Source organism: Carcharodon carcharias, chromosome 16, assembly GCF_017639515.1.
Source record: "Carcharodon carcharias isolate sCarCar2 chromosome 16, sCarCar2.pri, whole genome shotgun sequence".
Classification (NCBI taxonomy): Eukaryota; Metazoa; Chordata; class Chondrichthyes; order Lamniformes; family Lamnidae; genus Carcharodon; species Carcharodon carcharias.
The window spans coordinates 30974852-30991343 of record NC_054482.1 but is presented as its reverse complement, the minus strand read 5'-3'; the positions used below and the strand labels follow the sequence as shown (position 1 = coordinate 30991343).

At 45.6% G+C, this 16492-nt stretch overlaps 1 protein-coding gene across 2 annotated transcripts in view; it reads left to right on the top strand.

Annotated features, from left to right (window-relative positions):
• The window catches only part of LOC121288881 (uncharacterized protein KIAA1614-like), a 96619-nt gene that overhangs the window by 71097 nt on the left and 9030 nt on the right, over positions 1 to 16492 (top strand). The window contains exons 7-8 of one of the 2 annotated variants that reach the window (XM_041207688.1): positions 1555 to 1765; positions 9385 to 9625. In XM_041207688.1, coding sequence (XP_041063622.1) covers positions 1555 to 1765; positions 9385 to 9625 — 452 coding nt within the window. Of the gene's footprint in view, positions 1 to 1551; positions 1766 to 9384; positions 9626 to 16492 lie in introns of both variants that reach the window. The other variant, XM_041207687.1, reaches the window with a different exon arrangement.

Genomic DNA, 16492 nt, shown 5'->3' with positions numbered 1-16492 from the left:
GGCACCTGTCTGGCTGATGAGGGTCGTGAACCTTCCCAAGACTGCCCTCATCGTCTGCAGGAATAAGAGCCCGTCTCCATGTCCATGCTGTAAGAAATGCAGCAGGAAATCAGAAGGAATGGAAATGGAGAATGCTGGAAAAACCCAGCGAGTCAGGCAGCTTCTGTGGAGAGGAAAACCCAGCTAACGTTTCGGGTCGATGACCTTTCACCAGAATTGGAACATGTTAGAAACGGAACAGGTTTTAAGGAGGTGAAAGGGAGGAGGGTGGGAAAAATGGACCAAAGGGAAGGTTTGTGATGGGATGGAAGGTCAGAGACAATAAATGATAATAGAGTCGGTGGGAGTAGCCAAAGGGAGCATGAACAGGACAAGTAAAGAAATAAAAGATGTGCCTAGAGGAGGAGCGAATGGCAGAATGATGAACGATTGCCGTCCAAAAGCTAAAACAAGATTATCTTTCCTTTTCTTTGCATGTTTTGGTCTCAGACTTGTTTGTCTCTTGTTTTAATTTGACAAGGAGGTGGCATGGAGTTTTGAGGGGGCAATGACATTGGATATGAGGGGGGCATTGAGGAGGCATGATGGGGTGTGTGGATGGTCAGAAGGGAGGTGGGGGGTGCGGGTGAGGCTCAGGGGCCACAAGAACGATGTTGGCTGTTGTCTCCGAGGATCGAGCCAGGCCTCCTAACTAGACTGCCTCAGCTCCTATACCCCTCCCACATTGTACCGTGGCTCACGAACTGCACTTTGCCATTTCGTGAAGAAGGGAAAATCCCGGTCATGGTCCGAAGCGAGTCGGGTGTGTGTTCCTGAAGCTGCTGAAGGGCCTGACTCGCTGGCAAGCCCGAGCTGCAAATCCAGGCCATTAACTCTGTGTCTCTCTCTCTCTCTCTCCACACAGAGGCTGTCAGGCCCCTGTGGAATATTTCCAGCGTTTTCTGCTTTTATTTCAGATTCCCGGTATCAGTCGTATTTTGATTGTTAGAAAATCATACGGGCTTTACAGAGAATCATGGGGTTTTTCCTTACACTTTTCTTCATTATTGAGGTTGGTAAGAAGGTGCTGTTTGATTGACACCCGAGGCCTATCCCATCAGTAATGAAGGGGCTGTTAGCTTTCTGACTGACCATGAGCAGGTGGGATGCCACAAGGATGGATTTGTCACTCACCAATGCTGTGCAGTTAGATGCAGGATGTGGTTGAATCATAGATTCTTCCAGCACCGAAGGAGGCCATTCAGCCCATTGTCACTGTGCTGGCTCTTTGAAAGGCCAATCCCATTCTTTCCCCATATTCCTGTCATTTTGTCCCAGTTCTCTGAGGAAACCCACAGGAGTATATCCAATCAGAGATCTGGACCCGAGTAAGAGAAATGTAGTGTGGCCCAGAGGTTTATTTTGTGCATTGCGCATTATTGAAGCATGGTTTTAAATAATCTGCTCTCCATTTGCTCACAGTATATTCCTATCGTCTATAAATTAAAGCCACGGGATCCTGGTCACATTTTGTTACATTCTCTCTCACTCTCTCTCTCTCTTTCCTTTAAGCAGAAAGATGTTCTATGATGGTGAAGACTCAGTCCCTGGACACCACCACCAATCAGGAGGATCCAGCTCCAGACCCAGGGGAGCACCAGGCCTTGGCCCAGCCTCCTGAGCCAGGAACCAGTACCGGCGAACCAGAGACCAGGACAGGCAGCTGCGGAGAGGGGTCCGCTCACCACCCAGCAAACCGGCCTGTAGAGGGCCAACAGGTGCCAGCGTGAGTCGCAGTTCACTTCACTCTCCGCAGCCCCACGTTATGAATTTACCCGCACTGTCCACCTGAGCAGGCCTCAGTTTCCACCCCAGGTGGATCCTAAGGCCTCAGAAGCGGCTGATGGTTGGGCCTGGGTTTACCAGAAGTCCGGGTGAAGGGAATGGGGTATAACACAGCGGGGGTTTGTGATCAGCAGCCCTGCCGGAATGCCAACTGGGCTGAAGCAGGCTTGGCTGGGATGCCCTTTCGTGGTCAGATAGACACTCACTGCCTGGGCTGACAGGCGATGATGGACACTTGGCTGAGATACTGGAGAGTGCCCTCAGGAGGTTGGGGCAGTAGGTGTGAGCCATGCCTCAGTGGGTAGCACCCTCCCCTCAGAGTCACAATGTTGTGGGCTCAAATCCCACTCCAGAGACTTGAGCACGTAATCCAGGCTGAGACTCCAGTGCGGTATTGAGGGAGGGCAGCACTGTCAGAGGAGCCGTCTTTCAGATGAGACAAACTGAGGTCTGCCCAAGATCCCATTACAATTTTTGGAGAGCAGGCATGGAGTTCTTCCAGGGGCCAGTGCTTATTCCCCAGCCAGTGTCACGACAAAAGATAGCTCATTGCTGTTAGTGGGATCTTGCTGTGTCACTTTCCCTACAGCAGTGGCAACAGATCAAACGGATCCCGATGTTGTCAAAGGCACTATAGAAATGCCAGTTCTATCTTTTTTATGTTTTCAAGTCAGTGGCGGGGTGGGGGTGAGTGTGGGAGTGGGCGGTGGTGAATATGGAGCATCAGTCTTCCTGAAATGTCATTCTGTTAATGTGGACAGGAGCCGGAGAGGCTGGGATTGTTCTCCTTAGAGCAGAGAAGCCAAAGGGGGAGATTTAATGGAGCTGTTCAAAATTGTGGAGCTGTTTGATCATTTTTTAAAATTCATTCACAGAATGTGGGCTTTACTGATAAGGCCAGCGTTTGTCAACCCATCCCTAATTACCCCTCGGTTACCTGAAAACTGGGATTGGACACTTTAAAGAAGTGTAAATTGTGATTGTTTGAGATGTGTAAGATGATTAAGGTTGCATTGGTGTAAAAAGATTGCCCCAGTTAAATAGGTTCCTGTCAGATAAATAGGATAGAAATATAAATGTGTTAGAAGCAGTTCAGACAAGGTTCACTTGACTGACTCCTGGGATGGGGGGGCAGCATGGTTATCTTATGAAGAAAGGTTGAACAGGTTGAACCACTGGAGTTTAGAAGATTGAGAGGTGATCTTATTGAAACATACAAGATTCTGAGGGGACTTGGCAGGGTGGATGCGGGAAGGATGTTTCCCCTTGTGGGAGAGACTAGAACTAGGGACACGGTTTAACAATAAGGGATCTGCCATTTAAGATGGGGATGAGAAGAAATTTTTTCTCTCAGAGGGTCATGAGTCTTTGGAACACTCTTCCTCAGGGTGTAGGGGTGTTATGTTCCTCCTGTCAGGTCGCTTTGCTCAGAGAACACAGTTACACACCTATCTACTGGTGAGTGAGTTGATAAACAATATACTGCAGCCTCAGAGACCAATGTAAGATGAAGCACATGCTGTTTACTAACACAAATAACAAAGCATTAACACAATGTTAGCTTCCCCAACCAGACCCTATTCCAAACTACTGATTAACATTGTAGCCCACGCCACACAGCCATTGGGTAATACAGTCACATGGTTAATCTGCTCACATTCTCTTAAAGTTGTATTGCACCTCAGATTACCACATCCCTCCCCCTTTACTCGAAAGTACAATTTACAATCTTTACAGTATGTCAACTATTTACATAAATAAACTATTTACAAATTCAGTCCCTCTGGAGGCTTCTTCAAACATGTCGAACACCATCATTCTACGACTTCAGATGGTTTATCTGAGGTCTCCCTCTCAGGAGTCATCTGTCCACTAGGCTCTTCAACTCTCTCAGGCTCAACGGATCCTAGAGGCACTTCCAAACCAAGTGGGGTTCCTTCAACATGTGGTGTAGACTCCAGCAGGAATGCTTTCACCATCTTTTGGGCCCAATCACATGCACTACAGCTCCCCTTCCCCTCAAGGTCAATAATATGGATGTCAACTCTCAGGAAGGTTCTCAAAACCAGGTTGTTGGGCAAGGTTAAATTCAACATGATCTGATCAGCTTCCTGTTGTAAAAAAAATTTCAGGGCCTTGTCAGTAATTTCTTCCTACACGTCTCTTTTGATGGGTTTTTTTCTTGGCAGCGCTGACTTTAATCTCGGCTACTTTTCAATTTCCCTATTGGCCAGACTAGGCTCAGGTATGAGCTCAACTTGAGTGAACTCAGTGGTTGAGTCTTCCAGCATTTCCTCATCTGTCAGCTCCTTTGAAAACTCAGGAGTCTCTATTTTTAAAGCTTCTTGGCTTCCATTTAGCAGGTTCTTCAGCTCTTCCGTTTCTTCTTTATATTTGTTAGTTGTTTCCTGGAGAATTAAGCATTGTTGTATTTTCTCAGCTAATTTATTCATCTCAGCCAGAGATATGCTGAATTCTTTCTGTTCTTCCTCATATCTTTTTAATGGTACAAATTGGGATCTGAGGGAATCTTGCAATATGTGAAAGTCCTTCAGCAGGTTGTCTTTTTCTTTTTGGAGGTTACTGGCTTCAACTCAAACTCTGTCCTGAAATGTCACTTGTACAAGTTCCTTTTGTTGAGTCTTTACAAACTCCTTTTTCCAAACAGTAACATTTCCTGCTCCTGATTGAGATCTCAGTCGTCTCTCAGGATTAATCTCTCTTAACCAGTTCCTTCCGAGGAGACTCAGTCCTCTGCCTGCTATCACTATTAGGGGTAGATTAACAGGCTGATTTCCACACTGTACTGGAAGCTTGCATTTACCTCTCACTCGTATGGTCTTCACCAGTATATGTCTTTAATTTAGCATCTGAATTTTCCAAATTTAATGAGGGGTCTCCTCCATTCAGATATTTGAACGTATGTTCCCCTATAACTGTCGTGGATTCCCCTGTATTCGGGTGGGTTTCCCGTTGACTTTCACTGTCATGTAGATTGGCTCTGGTTTACCCCTTTTTAAGTTGTTTAGTGAGTAATTATCTGACTCTGTTTCTTCTGGTTCCTGTATTATGTGGATTTCACGATTTCTACCTTTTTGCTTAAAGTTTTGTCTTAATCTGTCTTTACAACATCACATAATGTGTCCATTACGACGGCAGTAGAAACACTCGATTCTTTTAAGTTGTCATTTGTTTGCAGGCTGTCTGGTTCCATTTCTGCTGTTATTATTGTGGGTTTTCTCTGTTAAACCATTGGCCTTTGCTGGTCTGTTAATGGTGGCTGTTTCCTACCTGTCCGCGGAGCCCAGCACTTCCACGCCATTTCTAACCGGTGCCTCCATCCCAATGCGAAGGATGGAGCCATTTTGTGCTCCCTTGATTGCTTCTGAATCCCTGACTGTGCTTTCCATTGTGAGCACCAACTCCAGCACCTTGCTGAAGCCTAAATTCATTTCTGACAGCAACCCTTTTTTAATGGTATCTTCATTAATCCCACATCAGTCTCTTAACATGTCGTTAATTGACGTCCCAAACTCACAGTGCTCAGTCAGTTGTTTTAAGGCTGCCATATAGCAACCGACTGTCTCTCCAGGGGCGCCATGCCTCTAATTAAATTTAAAATGCTGCGTTGTTACCGAGGGTTTCAACTGAAAGTGGCTTTTCACAAGATTTACCAACTCATCAAAGCTCTTGGAATCTGAGGCGTTGGGTGCCATTAGACTACAAATTAGGCCACATGTTTACTGCCACACATTGATAAGAGGACTGCTCGCCTCTTCTCCTCCCCCAATATGTCATTGGCCAAAAAGAATAACACAAGGTGTTCAATATAATGTGACCAGTCATCGGTGGTCTGATCAAATGGTTGGATACGGCCAAACTGTGACAAACTGGAGGGAGATAACTTCGACGACTATGATAAAGACTGTATTTAATAATAGCTTTGCAAGTTACGGCAGATTTACTTCTGTTTAATTCCTGCGGCTTTCTTTGGTGTCATCGACTAGTTGTGTTTTGCCTCATCGCCAGTTGTTATATTCCTTCTATTGAGTCGCTTTACTCAGCGAACACAGTTGTATGTCTATCTACTGGTGAGTGAGTTGGTAAACAAGATACTGCAGACACAGAGACCAATGTAAGATGAAGCACATGTTGTTATTAACACAAGTAACAGAGCATTAACGCAATGTGTGCTTTTCCAACCAGACCCTATTCTAAACTACTGATTAACAATGTAGCCCGTGCTACACAGCCATTGGGTAATACAGTCACGTGGTCAATCTGCTCACATTCTCTTAATGATGTATTGCACCTCAGGTTACCACAGGTGGGGGCAGGGTCAATGAATATTTTTAAGAGGTAAATAGATTCTTGAGTCAAAGGTTATCAGGGGCTAGGTGAAATGTGAAGTTGAGGCCCAATCAGATCAGCCGTGATGTTATTGAATGGTGCAGTAGGCGCAAGGGGCCGAATGGCCTACTCCTGCCCCTAGTTCATATGTTTGTATGTTATGGTGAACCGGGGTCACAATTTTAATTTGTGTAAGGTCAGACCGAGGTTAGATCTCAGGAGGCGGTCCTTACCCCAGAGAATAGCGGACCCTCTGGACGCCGGCTAGTGCAGTGGACACTCATTCACTGAAATCTTTCAAAAGAGAGAGATGGGCTGTTTCTGGCTGGAGCAGAGATCACTTTGTATAAACTGCTGCATAACATTCTGAGGGCCAGGGTGATCTCCTGAACTAGTTCTGATGACCGTTGGAAGCATTTCTTTTCCCCAAGTTAGCCTGGGTTTTGATCTGGTTTTTCGGTTCCCCCAGGAGATCACAAGGTTTTGGCTGGAGTGGAGAGCTGCACCCACAGTGCTGTTAGGGAAGGAGTTCCAGGATTTTGATCCAGCGACAGTGAAGGAATGGTGATATATTTCCAAGTCAGGATGGTGAGTGACTTGGAGAGGAACTTCCAGGTGTCTGTGTTCCCCTCTACCTATTGCCCTTGTCCTTCTAGATGGTGGAGGTCACAGGTTTGGAAGGTGCTGTCGAAGGAGTTTTGGTGAGTTCCTGCAGTGCATGTTGTAGATGGTACACACTGCTGCTACTGTGCATCAGTGGTGGAGGGAGTGAATGTTTAAGGTGATGCATGGGATTCCAATCAAATGGACTGTTTTATCCTGGATGTTATCGAGCTTCTTGAGTATTGTTGGGGAGTCAGGAGGTGAGTTACTTGCTGCAGGATTCCTAGTCTCTGACCTGCTCTTGTAGCCATAGTATTTATATGGCTATTCTAGTTCAGTTTCTGGTCAATTGTAACCCCCAGGATGTTGATAGTGGAGGATTCAGTGATGGTAATGCTATTGAATGTCGAGAGAAGATGTTTAGGTTCTCTCTTGTTGGAGATGGTCATTGCCTGGCACTTGCATGGTGTGAATGTTGCTTACCACTTATCAGCCCAAGCCTGAATATTGTCCAGGTCATGCTGCATTTGGCCAGGGACTGCTTCAGTATCTGAGGAGCCGCAAATGGTGCTGAACATTGTGCAATCATCAGTGAACATCCCCACTTCCAATATATAAAACATCTTCTTCTCCTCACTTTCTCCATTAGTTCATAGGCATGGTTGTGTTGTGGTCATGTTGCTAATAACTCAGAGAGATCAGAGGTAAAATCTAGACATAAAAAAATGATACCTGCCTTCTTGTGTCAGTGTATTTGCATTGCAGTATATTTACAAGAGCAGGCCAGAGGCTAGGAATTCTGTGGTGAGTAACTCACCTCCTGACTCCCCAAAGCCTGTCCACCATCTACAAGGCACAAGTCAGGAGTGTGATGGAATACTCTCCGCTTGCCTGGATGAGTGCAGCTCCCACAACACTCAAGAAGCTTGACACCATCCAGGACAAAGTAGTCCACTTGATCAGCACCCAATCCACAAACATTCACTCCCTCCACCACCCAATGCACAGTAGCAGCAGCTTATACTATCTACAAGATGCACTGCAGGAATTCACCAAGGCTCCTTCAACAGCGCCATCCAAACCCACAACCGCTACCAACTAGAAGGACAAGGGCAGCAGACACATGGGGACACCACCATCTGCAAGTTTCCCTCCAAGCCACTCACCATCCTGACTTGGAAATATATCGCTGTTCCTTCACTGTTGCTGGGTCAAAATCCTGGAATTCCCTCCCTAACAGCACTGTGGGTGTATCTACACCACATGGACTGCAGCGGTTCAGGAAGGCAGCTCACCACCACCTTCTCAAGGGGCAATTAGGGATGGGCAATAAATGCTGACCCAGCCAGCGAAGCCCACATCCTGTGAAACAATACATTTTTAAAAATTGATGTGAGTCCTGACTCAGTGCATCATTCTCTCCTGTATCAGACCTGCACAAAAGGAAATATTCCTTAAATCCTTTACATTCACCAAGCGGTAAAATGTGTTTCAAAAATCCATTCTCTTTGCAAATCCAACATTTATTTCCCTTCTCTAGGTGCTCCTGAGAAGATGGAGATGTGCCTTTTTGAACTTGCAGTCACAGTTTGATATGAGTGACTTGCTAGGACACTTCAGAGGGTAATCTCAAGTCAACCACATTGGAGTGGGTAACGATGGCAGATTTCCTTTGGGATTTTCCCAGAAGCTGACACCTTCACGGTCACTTTACTAAACCTGGATTGAAATTTCCGCATCTATTTTTTAAACAGAATTCAACTTCACAGACAGCCAGCTCATGTCCTCTGGATTGTCCAGTGGCATCAATACCACATGCTCACATTAAAAGCAAGAACTTGTTTATCTATCCTGCCTTTCATGACCTCAGCGTGTTCCAGGCTAATTCACAACCAATTAATTACTTTTGAAGTGTGGTCACTGTTGCAGTGTTAGGGATCAGGATAGCCAATTTGCACACAGTAAGATCCCACAGACAGCAATGAGATCATGACTACATCATATGTCTTACTGATATTAATCGTGGTGTAACCCGGCCTCCGACCCTCACTCCATGTGTAACACACTCTCCGACCCTCACTCCCTGTAATCCACCCTTCAACCCTAACCCCTGTGTGACCCATCCTCCAACCCTCTCTCCCTGTGTAACTCACCTTCCAAATCTCATTCCCTGTGTAACCCACCCTATGAAACCCATTCCCTGTGTAACCCACCCTCCAGCCCTCACTCCCTGTGTAACTCACCCTCCAACCCTCACTCCCTGTGTAACTCACTCTCCAACCCTCACTCCCTGTGTAACTCATTCTCCAACTCTCGCTCCCTGTGTAACTCACCCTCCAACCCTCACTCCCTGTGTAACTCACTCTCCAACCCTCACTCCCTGTGTAACTCACCCTCCAACCCTCACTCCGTGTGACCCATTCTCCCTTCCCTCACTCCCTTTGCAACTCACCTTTTGACCCTCACTCCCTGTGTATCCCACCATCTGACCCTTGCTCCTGCTAGCTGCCCGGACTGTGGAGCCACCCCTTTTCTTGTCTGTTGTGTAAGGTGTTGACGAGGTTGTGTGTGAGCAGCATGTGAATGACACTGTGCCTTCTTGTGCAGTATTGCTGGGAGCAGCTCTGGAGCTCAACACAGCCCAAAGAGCCACCAGAAATCCAGCTCTTCCCTGAAAGCCTTCTTCTGCACAATCGGACACAGCACAGTCAGTAAGTTGAACAGACTCCGGTCATCCAGTCTGGAACAGATTAACAGCCGGTCAACAGACAATACGTCAGATGAACTGAGGTGTGAGGAGATTCGAACAAAGCTGAGGAAGACTCCCTCCCTACAATCCCTTCGGCTGGTGGGTATTCCGAGTTACTCGTATTTACAGAAACGTAGCATTAAAAAACAGAGACATTATGTTAAAATTGTGTGGAATCCTAGGTACGTCACACTTGGAATACAGTGAACTCTTCTCCATATTATAAATAGGATAATGAAGCACCGGAGAAGGTAAAGTAAGATTTGCAAGCGTGATACTGAGAGTGTAGAACCATCCAGAACGTTTAGAGATTTGGGAAAGAGAAGGCTGAGAGGTGACCTGCTGATAGACATAGAGAAGGTGTTTCCACATCTGTGGAGACCAGAACTGAGGGCCATAAACATAAGTAGGATCATAGGGACAGGGGGAGGCCATTCAGCCCCTCGAGCCTGATCCAGCGTTGAATTAGATCATGAAAGATCTGTAACTTAAATCCATCTGGCCATCTTTGATAAATCCAATTCAAGGAGAAACATCTCCTGTGAATAGTGAGAATGCGGAACTCGCTACCACAAGGTACACAGCATTGGTTCATTTAATGAGCAATGAGACAAACACATGAGGGAGAAAGGAATAGAAGGATGTTCTGATACTGATGAAGTAGGGTGGGAGGAGGCTCATGTGGAGGCTCATGTGGAGCATAAATGCTGACAGAGACCAGCTGGGCTGAATGGCCAGTTTCTGTGCTGCTAATTTGGTCACTTTGAATATAAATAGCACATGAGCTCCACCTGCTGGACTTCCAATGAACAGGCACTCTTGTGTTGTAACTCTTTTGAGTACAAACACGTTTCCATCTGTTCCTATTCAGATGAAGTTACATTGTTTCATAGTTTGCCATGGTGAGATGTGAACTCCTGATCTTGGGGTTACAAGCCCAGTACCATAACCACTTGGCTATTTAGGCCAAGCCCCACTCTTGTGTTGTAACGTCGTCTACTGTCAGGCAGCCTTGATCGTGTAGTGGCTATGCCGCTGGACTGGGAACACTCAATTCAGTGATCTGATGATTGTTGGCTGATGGATCAGTGTTAAAAAAAAATCCAAATGCTCCTTCAGGGAGGGGAAGTTGCCTCCCCTGCCCAGTCTGTGCCTACCTGCCTACTCACAGAATCACACAGGGCAGAAGAGGCCCTTCGGCTCACCGACACGTGACCCTGCACATTATGTGGTTGACTCCAGGGTATCTAGGATTGGGCAGGAAACAGTTAACCCTTAGATTGGCTTGAAATCATCTCCAATCTGAGTCAGTTTGGACGCAGCCCTCTCTACCACCCAAACCGCCTATTTCCATAACTTCACCCAGCTCCATTTAAGTCTCAGCTGCTGCTGAATCCCTCATCCATGCTCTCGTTACCTCTAGGTAACAATGTTCCTGTGCCACCCATCTCCCAACTACATAAACTTCAGCTCATCCGAGCTCTGCTTCCCATATCCTAACATCCTGTTCCCCTTGTGCTCGCCGACTGACATTGGGGTCCATTTTAAAATTCTCGTCCTCGTGTTTAAATGGTCTTGGTTCTATGAGCACCCGTGTGCCTACAACCCCCCCAAACCCTTGTCTCTGGCCCCCAATTCAGTCCACGATTGGTGGCCGTGTTCTGTTAGGACTCACATTCTGGAATTCCAACCCCCTCCCCCAACTCTCTCTTTCTCTCTCTCCTTTCAGATGCTCGTACTTGCTACTGTCCTAGCTTTTCATTGCCTTGTATATCCTTCTTGGCCTGGGTTCTTGTTTTATTCTGCTAGGCCTCGGTGAAGTGCCTTGGGAGATTATCCGAGACAGAATTCGAGGGATAAGAGCAGGTGACAGGCAGTAACACACACACTAAGCTCTAATCTATCCTGTACTATTCTAGACCTCATACCAGGGGGTGGGTCGGGGGGTTGTGGGGCGGGGGTGGGGGGGAGGGCGGGTGGAATCATCCTGCCTTTGGAGAAGAAAGAGCTTGCATTCATATAGTACCCCATTGTATCCTTACAACACTTCTCAGCTTACTTTTGAGTGAAGTCGCTATTGTTATGTAGGAAAACCCCCAATTGCACACGGCCAGGTCCCACAAACAGTGAGTGGGATGAGTGATCAGTTCATTTGCAGTTTTTTTATTTGATTGAGGGAGGAATGTTGGCCAGGACACTGAGCAGATTGCCCACTTTTCTTCAAATAGTGCCCAGTTTTCATTCATCTGAGAGGGAACAGGTGACACTTTAAAGCAGGGAGGTTATGTTGAAATGAAGTCATGGACTCATGGAGTCATTCGTGGTACAGAAGGAGGCCATTTGGCCCATCAAGTCCATGTTGGCCCTCTGTGGAGCAATCCAGTCAGTCCCCTGCTCAGTCCCCATAGTCCTGCAAGTTTATTTCCTTCAAGTTCCCATCCAATCTCCTTCAGAAATCATTAATTGGCTCCACTTCTGCTGCCCTCATGGGCAGTGATTGAGTTCCAGGTCATTACTGCTCACTCGCATTCCTCCTGTACCGCTTGCCCAAAGCCTTGAATCTGTATCCCCTAGACCTTCTACCATCAGCTAATGGGATGAGATTTTCCTTCGCTATCTTATCTAAACCTGTCCTAATCTTGTGCACTTCTACCAAATCTCCCCTTGACCTCCTTTGCTCCAAGGAGAACAACCCCAGATTCTCCAACCTAACCTTGTAGCTAAAACCCCTCATCCCTGGAACCATTGCGGTAAATCTCCTCCACACCCTCTCAAGGACCCTCACATCATTCCTAAAGTGTGGTGACCAGAACTGGATGCAATGCTCTAGTTAGGGCCTAACCAGAGCTTTATAAAGGTTCAGCATAACTTCCCTGTGTATGTACCTAATACTTCTATTTATGGAGCCCTCCCATGTGCTTTGCTACCCACCCTCTCAATATGTCCTGCCACCTTCAAAGACCAATGCACATGAACCCCCGGGTCTGTCTGTTCCTGCATACTATTCCTGTTAGTTTTCCCTGTAATTTTTCTGGAATGATCGTGATTGTTTTAAGCTCCTCCCTCCCTTTAGCCTTTTGATTTTTTACTATCCTTTGGATCCTTTTTGTGTTTTTTACAGTGAAGACAGGTACAAAATACTTGTTCAAAATCTCTGCCATTTCCTTGTCTCCCATCATTAATTCCCCAGTCTCACCCTCTAGGGGACCAGTGCTCACTTTAGCTACTCCAAACTTGTAAAAGCTTTGATTGTCTGCTTTTATATTTCTTCCTAGTTTTCTCTGATACTACAATTTCTCCCTCTTTATTATTTCCTTAATCATTCTTTGCTAGTTTCTGAAGTTTTCCCAAACCTCTGGGCCACCACTAAACTTTGCAGCATTATACACCCTTCCTTTCAATTTAATACTACCCTTAATTTCCTTACCTAGCCACAGATGGCACATCCTTCTAGTAGTTTATTTTAAACAATGGAATATAGCTTTGAGTTATGAAATATCTCTTTATGTCTGTCACTGCTTCTCTACCGTCTTACCTTTAAACCAATTTTCTTATTCCACTTTAGCCAAATCTGTCTTCATACCTTTGTAATTGCCTTTATTTAAGTTTAAGACATTGGTGATAGACCCACATTTCTCACTTTCAAATTGAATGTGAAATTCCATCATGTTATGATCACTCTTGCCTAGTTGATCCATTACTATAAGGTCATTAATTAATCCTGTCTTCTTATACATGGCCAAGGCTAAAATTTCCTGTTTCCCTGGTTGGTTCCAGAATGTACTTTCTATGAAAATATCCCAAATATGCTCTATAAACTCATCCTCCAGGCTACCTTTACCAATTTGATTTGTTCAATTTACATGAAGATTAAAATCTCCCACAATTATTGCAATACCTTTCTAGCAAGCCCCCATTATTTCTTGATATACACTCTGTCATGCAGTGTAGCTGCTGGAAGGGTGGGGGGGCTGTAAACCAACTTCCACCAGTGACTCCTTTGTTATTTCTTATGTCCACTCAAAGTGATTCTACATCTTGCCTTTCTGAACCAAGATCATTTCTCACTCTTGAACTGATCTCATCCCTAATTAACAGAGCCACCATTTCTCCTTTTTCTTTCTTCTTTTCTTTCCAAAATGTCGAATACCCTTGAATATTCAGGTTCTGGCCATGGTCACCTTGCAACCGCAACTCTGTAATGTTTATCATGCTGTACACATTTATTTCTATTTGAGCTATCAATTCATCCATCTTGTTATGAATGCTTACACGCATTCAAGTAAAGAGCCTTTAATGCTTTCTTTTTACTATTTTTCCCTATTTTGACTTTATTTTCTGGTACATTCTTCTGTTTGTACACTCTGTCCCTACCTGTCACACTCTGGTTACCATTAACTGTGTCATTATCCTGCACTATTGCCCTGTCCTTTCTCTTTAACTTTCCAAACCTCCCCTCATGTGAACTGCCCCATCCCCACCCGCCCCCCCACTCCCCAACTATTTAACTTAAAGCCTTCTCTACATCCCCAGCTATAAGGTTCACCAGAACACTGATCCCAGCACAGTCCAGGTGAAAACCATCCCAGTGGTATAGCTCCCTCTTTCCTCAGTACTGGTGCTAGTGCCCAACGAATCAAAACCCATTTCTCCCACACCAATCTATCGCCAATTTATGATCCAAGCATCCAACACTCTAATCTTATTTACCCTACACCAATTTGTGCATGGCTCAGAGATTATTACCTTTGTGGCCCTGCCTTCTAATAAAGCTCCTAGCTGCTAAGATTCTCTCAATAGAACCTCTTTCTCAGTCCTACCTATGACACTGGTATCCACGTGGACCATGACAATTGATTCCTCCCTTTCCCAATCCAAGTTCCTCTCCAACCCTGAGGAGATGCCCTTAGACCTGGCACTGGGCAGGCAACACAGCCTTCAGGGCTCCCTCTCAGCCGTAGAGATCAGTATTGATCCCCCTAACTATACTGTCCCCTACTATAACTACATTTCTTTTTACTCCTCCCACTTGACCGGCCCCCTGAACCACAGTGCCATGGTCAGTTTGCTCAGCCTCCCTGAAGCCGCTGCTCTCATTCATTAAGAGTCGTAAGGACATCAAACCTGTTACTCAAATAGCAAGGGCTGCGTATCCTCCATTGCAACCTTCTGGGTCACCATACCTGCCTCACTCTTAGTCTCACCTCCTGTCCCTGACCCTTGACCATATCTGAAGTACCTTGCCGAAGGGGTGTGACTGCCTCCAGGAACAAAGCGTCCAGGTAGCTACCCCCTCTCTGATACATCACAGTGACCGAAGCTGGGACTCCAGCTCATCAACTCTGAGCCGAGGCTCCTCGAGCTGCAGGCACTTACTGCAGACGTGGTCGCTGTGGGTCATACTGGTGCCCACCAGCTCCCACATTCTACAGCTGCCACATTCTACAGCTGTCCTACCATCTTTATTGTGTTTTACTTAATTAATTAGGTTTCAATTTTAGAAATGTCACTCAATGATTATCCATAGTTATGCTATGGAGTTGAATCAATTCTCTGTTACTTTATCAAAAAATTCAACTAGATTAGTCAAGCATGGTCTGCCTTTTAGAAATCCATGTTGGTTCTCCTTAATTAACTTAAACCTCTCCAAGTGCCTGTTGATTTTTTTCCCCCGATTATGGTTTTCAAAACCTTACCCATCACTGATGCTAAACTGACCGGCCTGCAGTTGCTAGGACTGTCCTTATGCCCTTTCTTGAATACGGATGTCAGATTTGCCACTCTCCAACCTTTGGCACCTGCTCATATAGGGAAGATTGAACAATTAAGGCAAACCCATCTGCTATCTCCACCCCCACTTCCTTTAGTAACTTGAGTTGCAAGCCATCCAGACCATCTTATCTATCCTAAGCTTAGACAGCCTTTCCAGTACCACCTCCTTTTCAATTTTCACACAATCCATTGCCTCCACTATCTCCACTTCTACAGATATTTTGTCAGCTCCGTCTTCCTCAGTAAACACTGATACAAAGAACTTATTACGTATTTCAGCCTTGCCCTAAGCCTCTAAGCATACAGCTTCCCTCTTTGTCCTGAATAGGATGCACCGCAGCTCCAAATACTATTTACATGCTGGTAGAGGATTCCCTGACTGCCATTCTATTCTCAGACTCTCTCTTTGTCTGTCTTACTTTCCTCTTCACATCCCCTCTTAACACATTGCATTTAACCTGGTTTCACTTGAAGAATTCACCTTTTTTATTTATTCATAAACTCTATCTCCCTTATCATCCAAGGCAGCCAATTTTTGGCTCCCTTGCCTTTTGCCCTTGTTGCAATGTACCTAGCCTGTACCTGAAGCATCCCTTCCTTAATGATCACTCATTAATCCTTGACTATTTTTCTGTCAGTCCCTGGTTCCATTTTACCCTGAATAGATCCCTCCTTATTGCATTGAAATGAGCTCCCTTCCAATTTAACAGTCTGTATTAGAATGTTCCTTGCTTTTCTCCATTACTAATCCAAACCTGATGATACAATGATCACTCTCACCCAAATGCTCCCCCACAGACAATTGCCCCATTTGGTCCACCTCATTCCCAGCACCAGATCTCGCAATGCCTCCTTTCTAATTGGGCTTAAAACATACCCGCTCAAGGACATCCCCTCTTTCCCAACATTGGAAAAGCGTTGGAAAGAGGGCAGAAAAAAAACTTGACAAGGACGATCCCAGAATAAGTGAATGCGACTCTCAGGAAAGATTGAACAGTGGACAGGGTGGTGGGGTGTTCTTTCTAGAAAGGAGGAGGCTGAGAAGTCTGATCGAGGCCTTTAAAATGATGAAGGGCTTTGGCAGGGTAGGTGTGGAGTAACTTTCCACTTTTGAAGGAGTTCAGAACAAGGGGGCGTAAGTATTAAGAGTAGCCGATCAAACAAAGAGTGTTTTTTGCAGATACCATCGAGCTG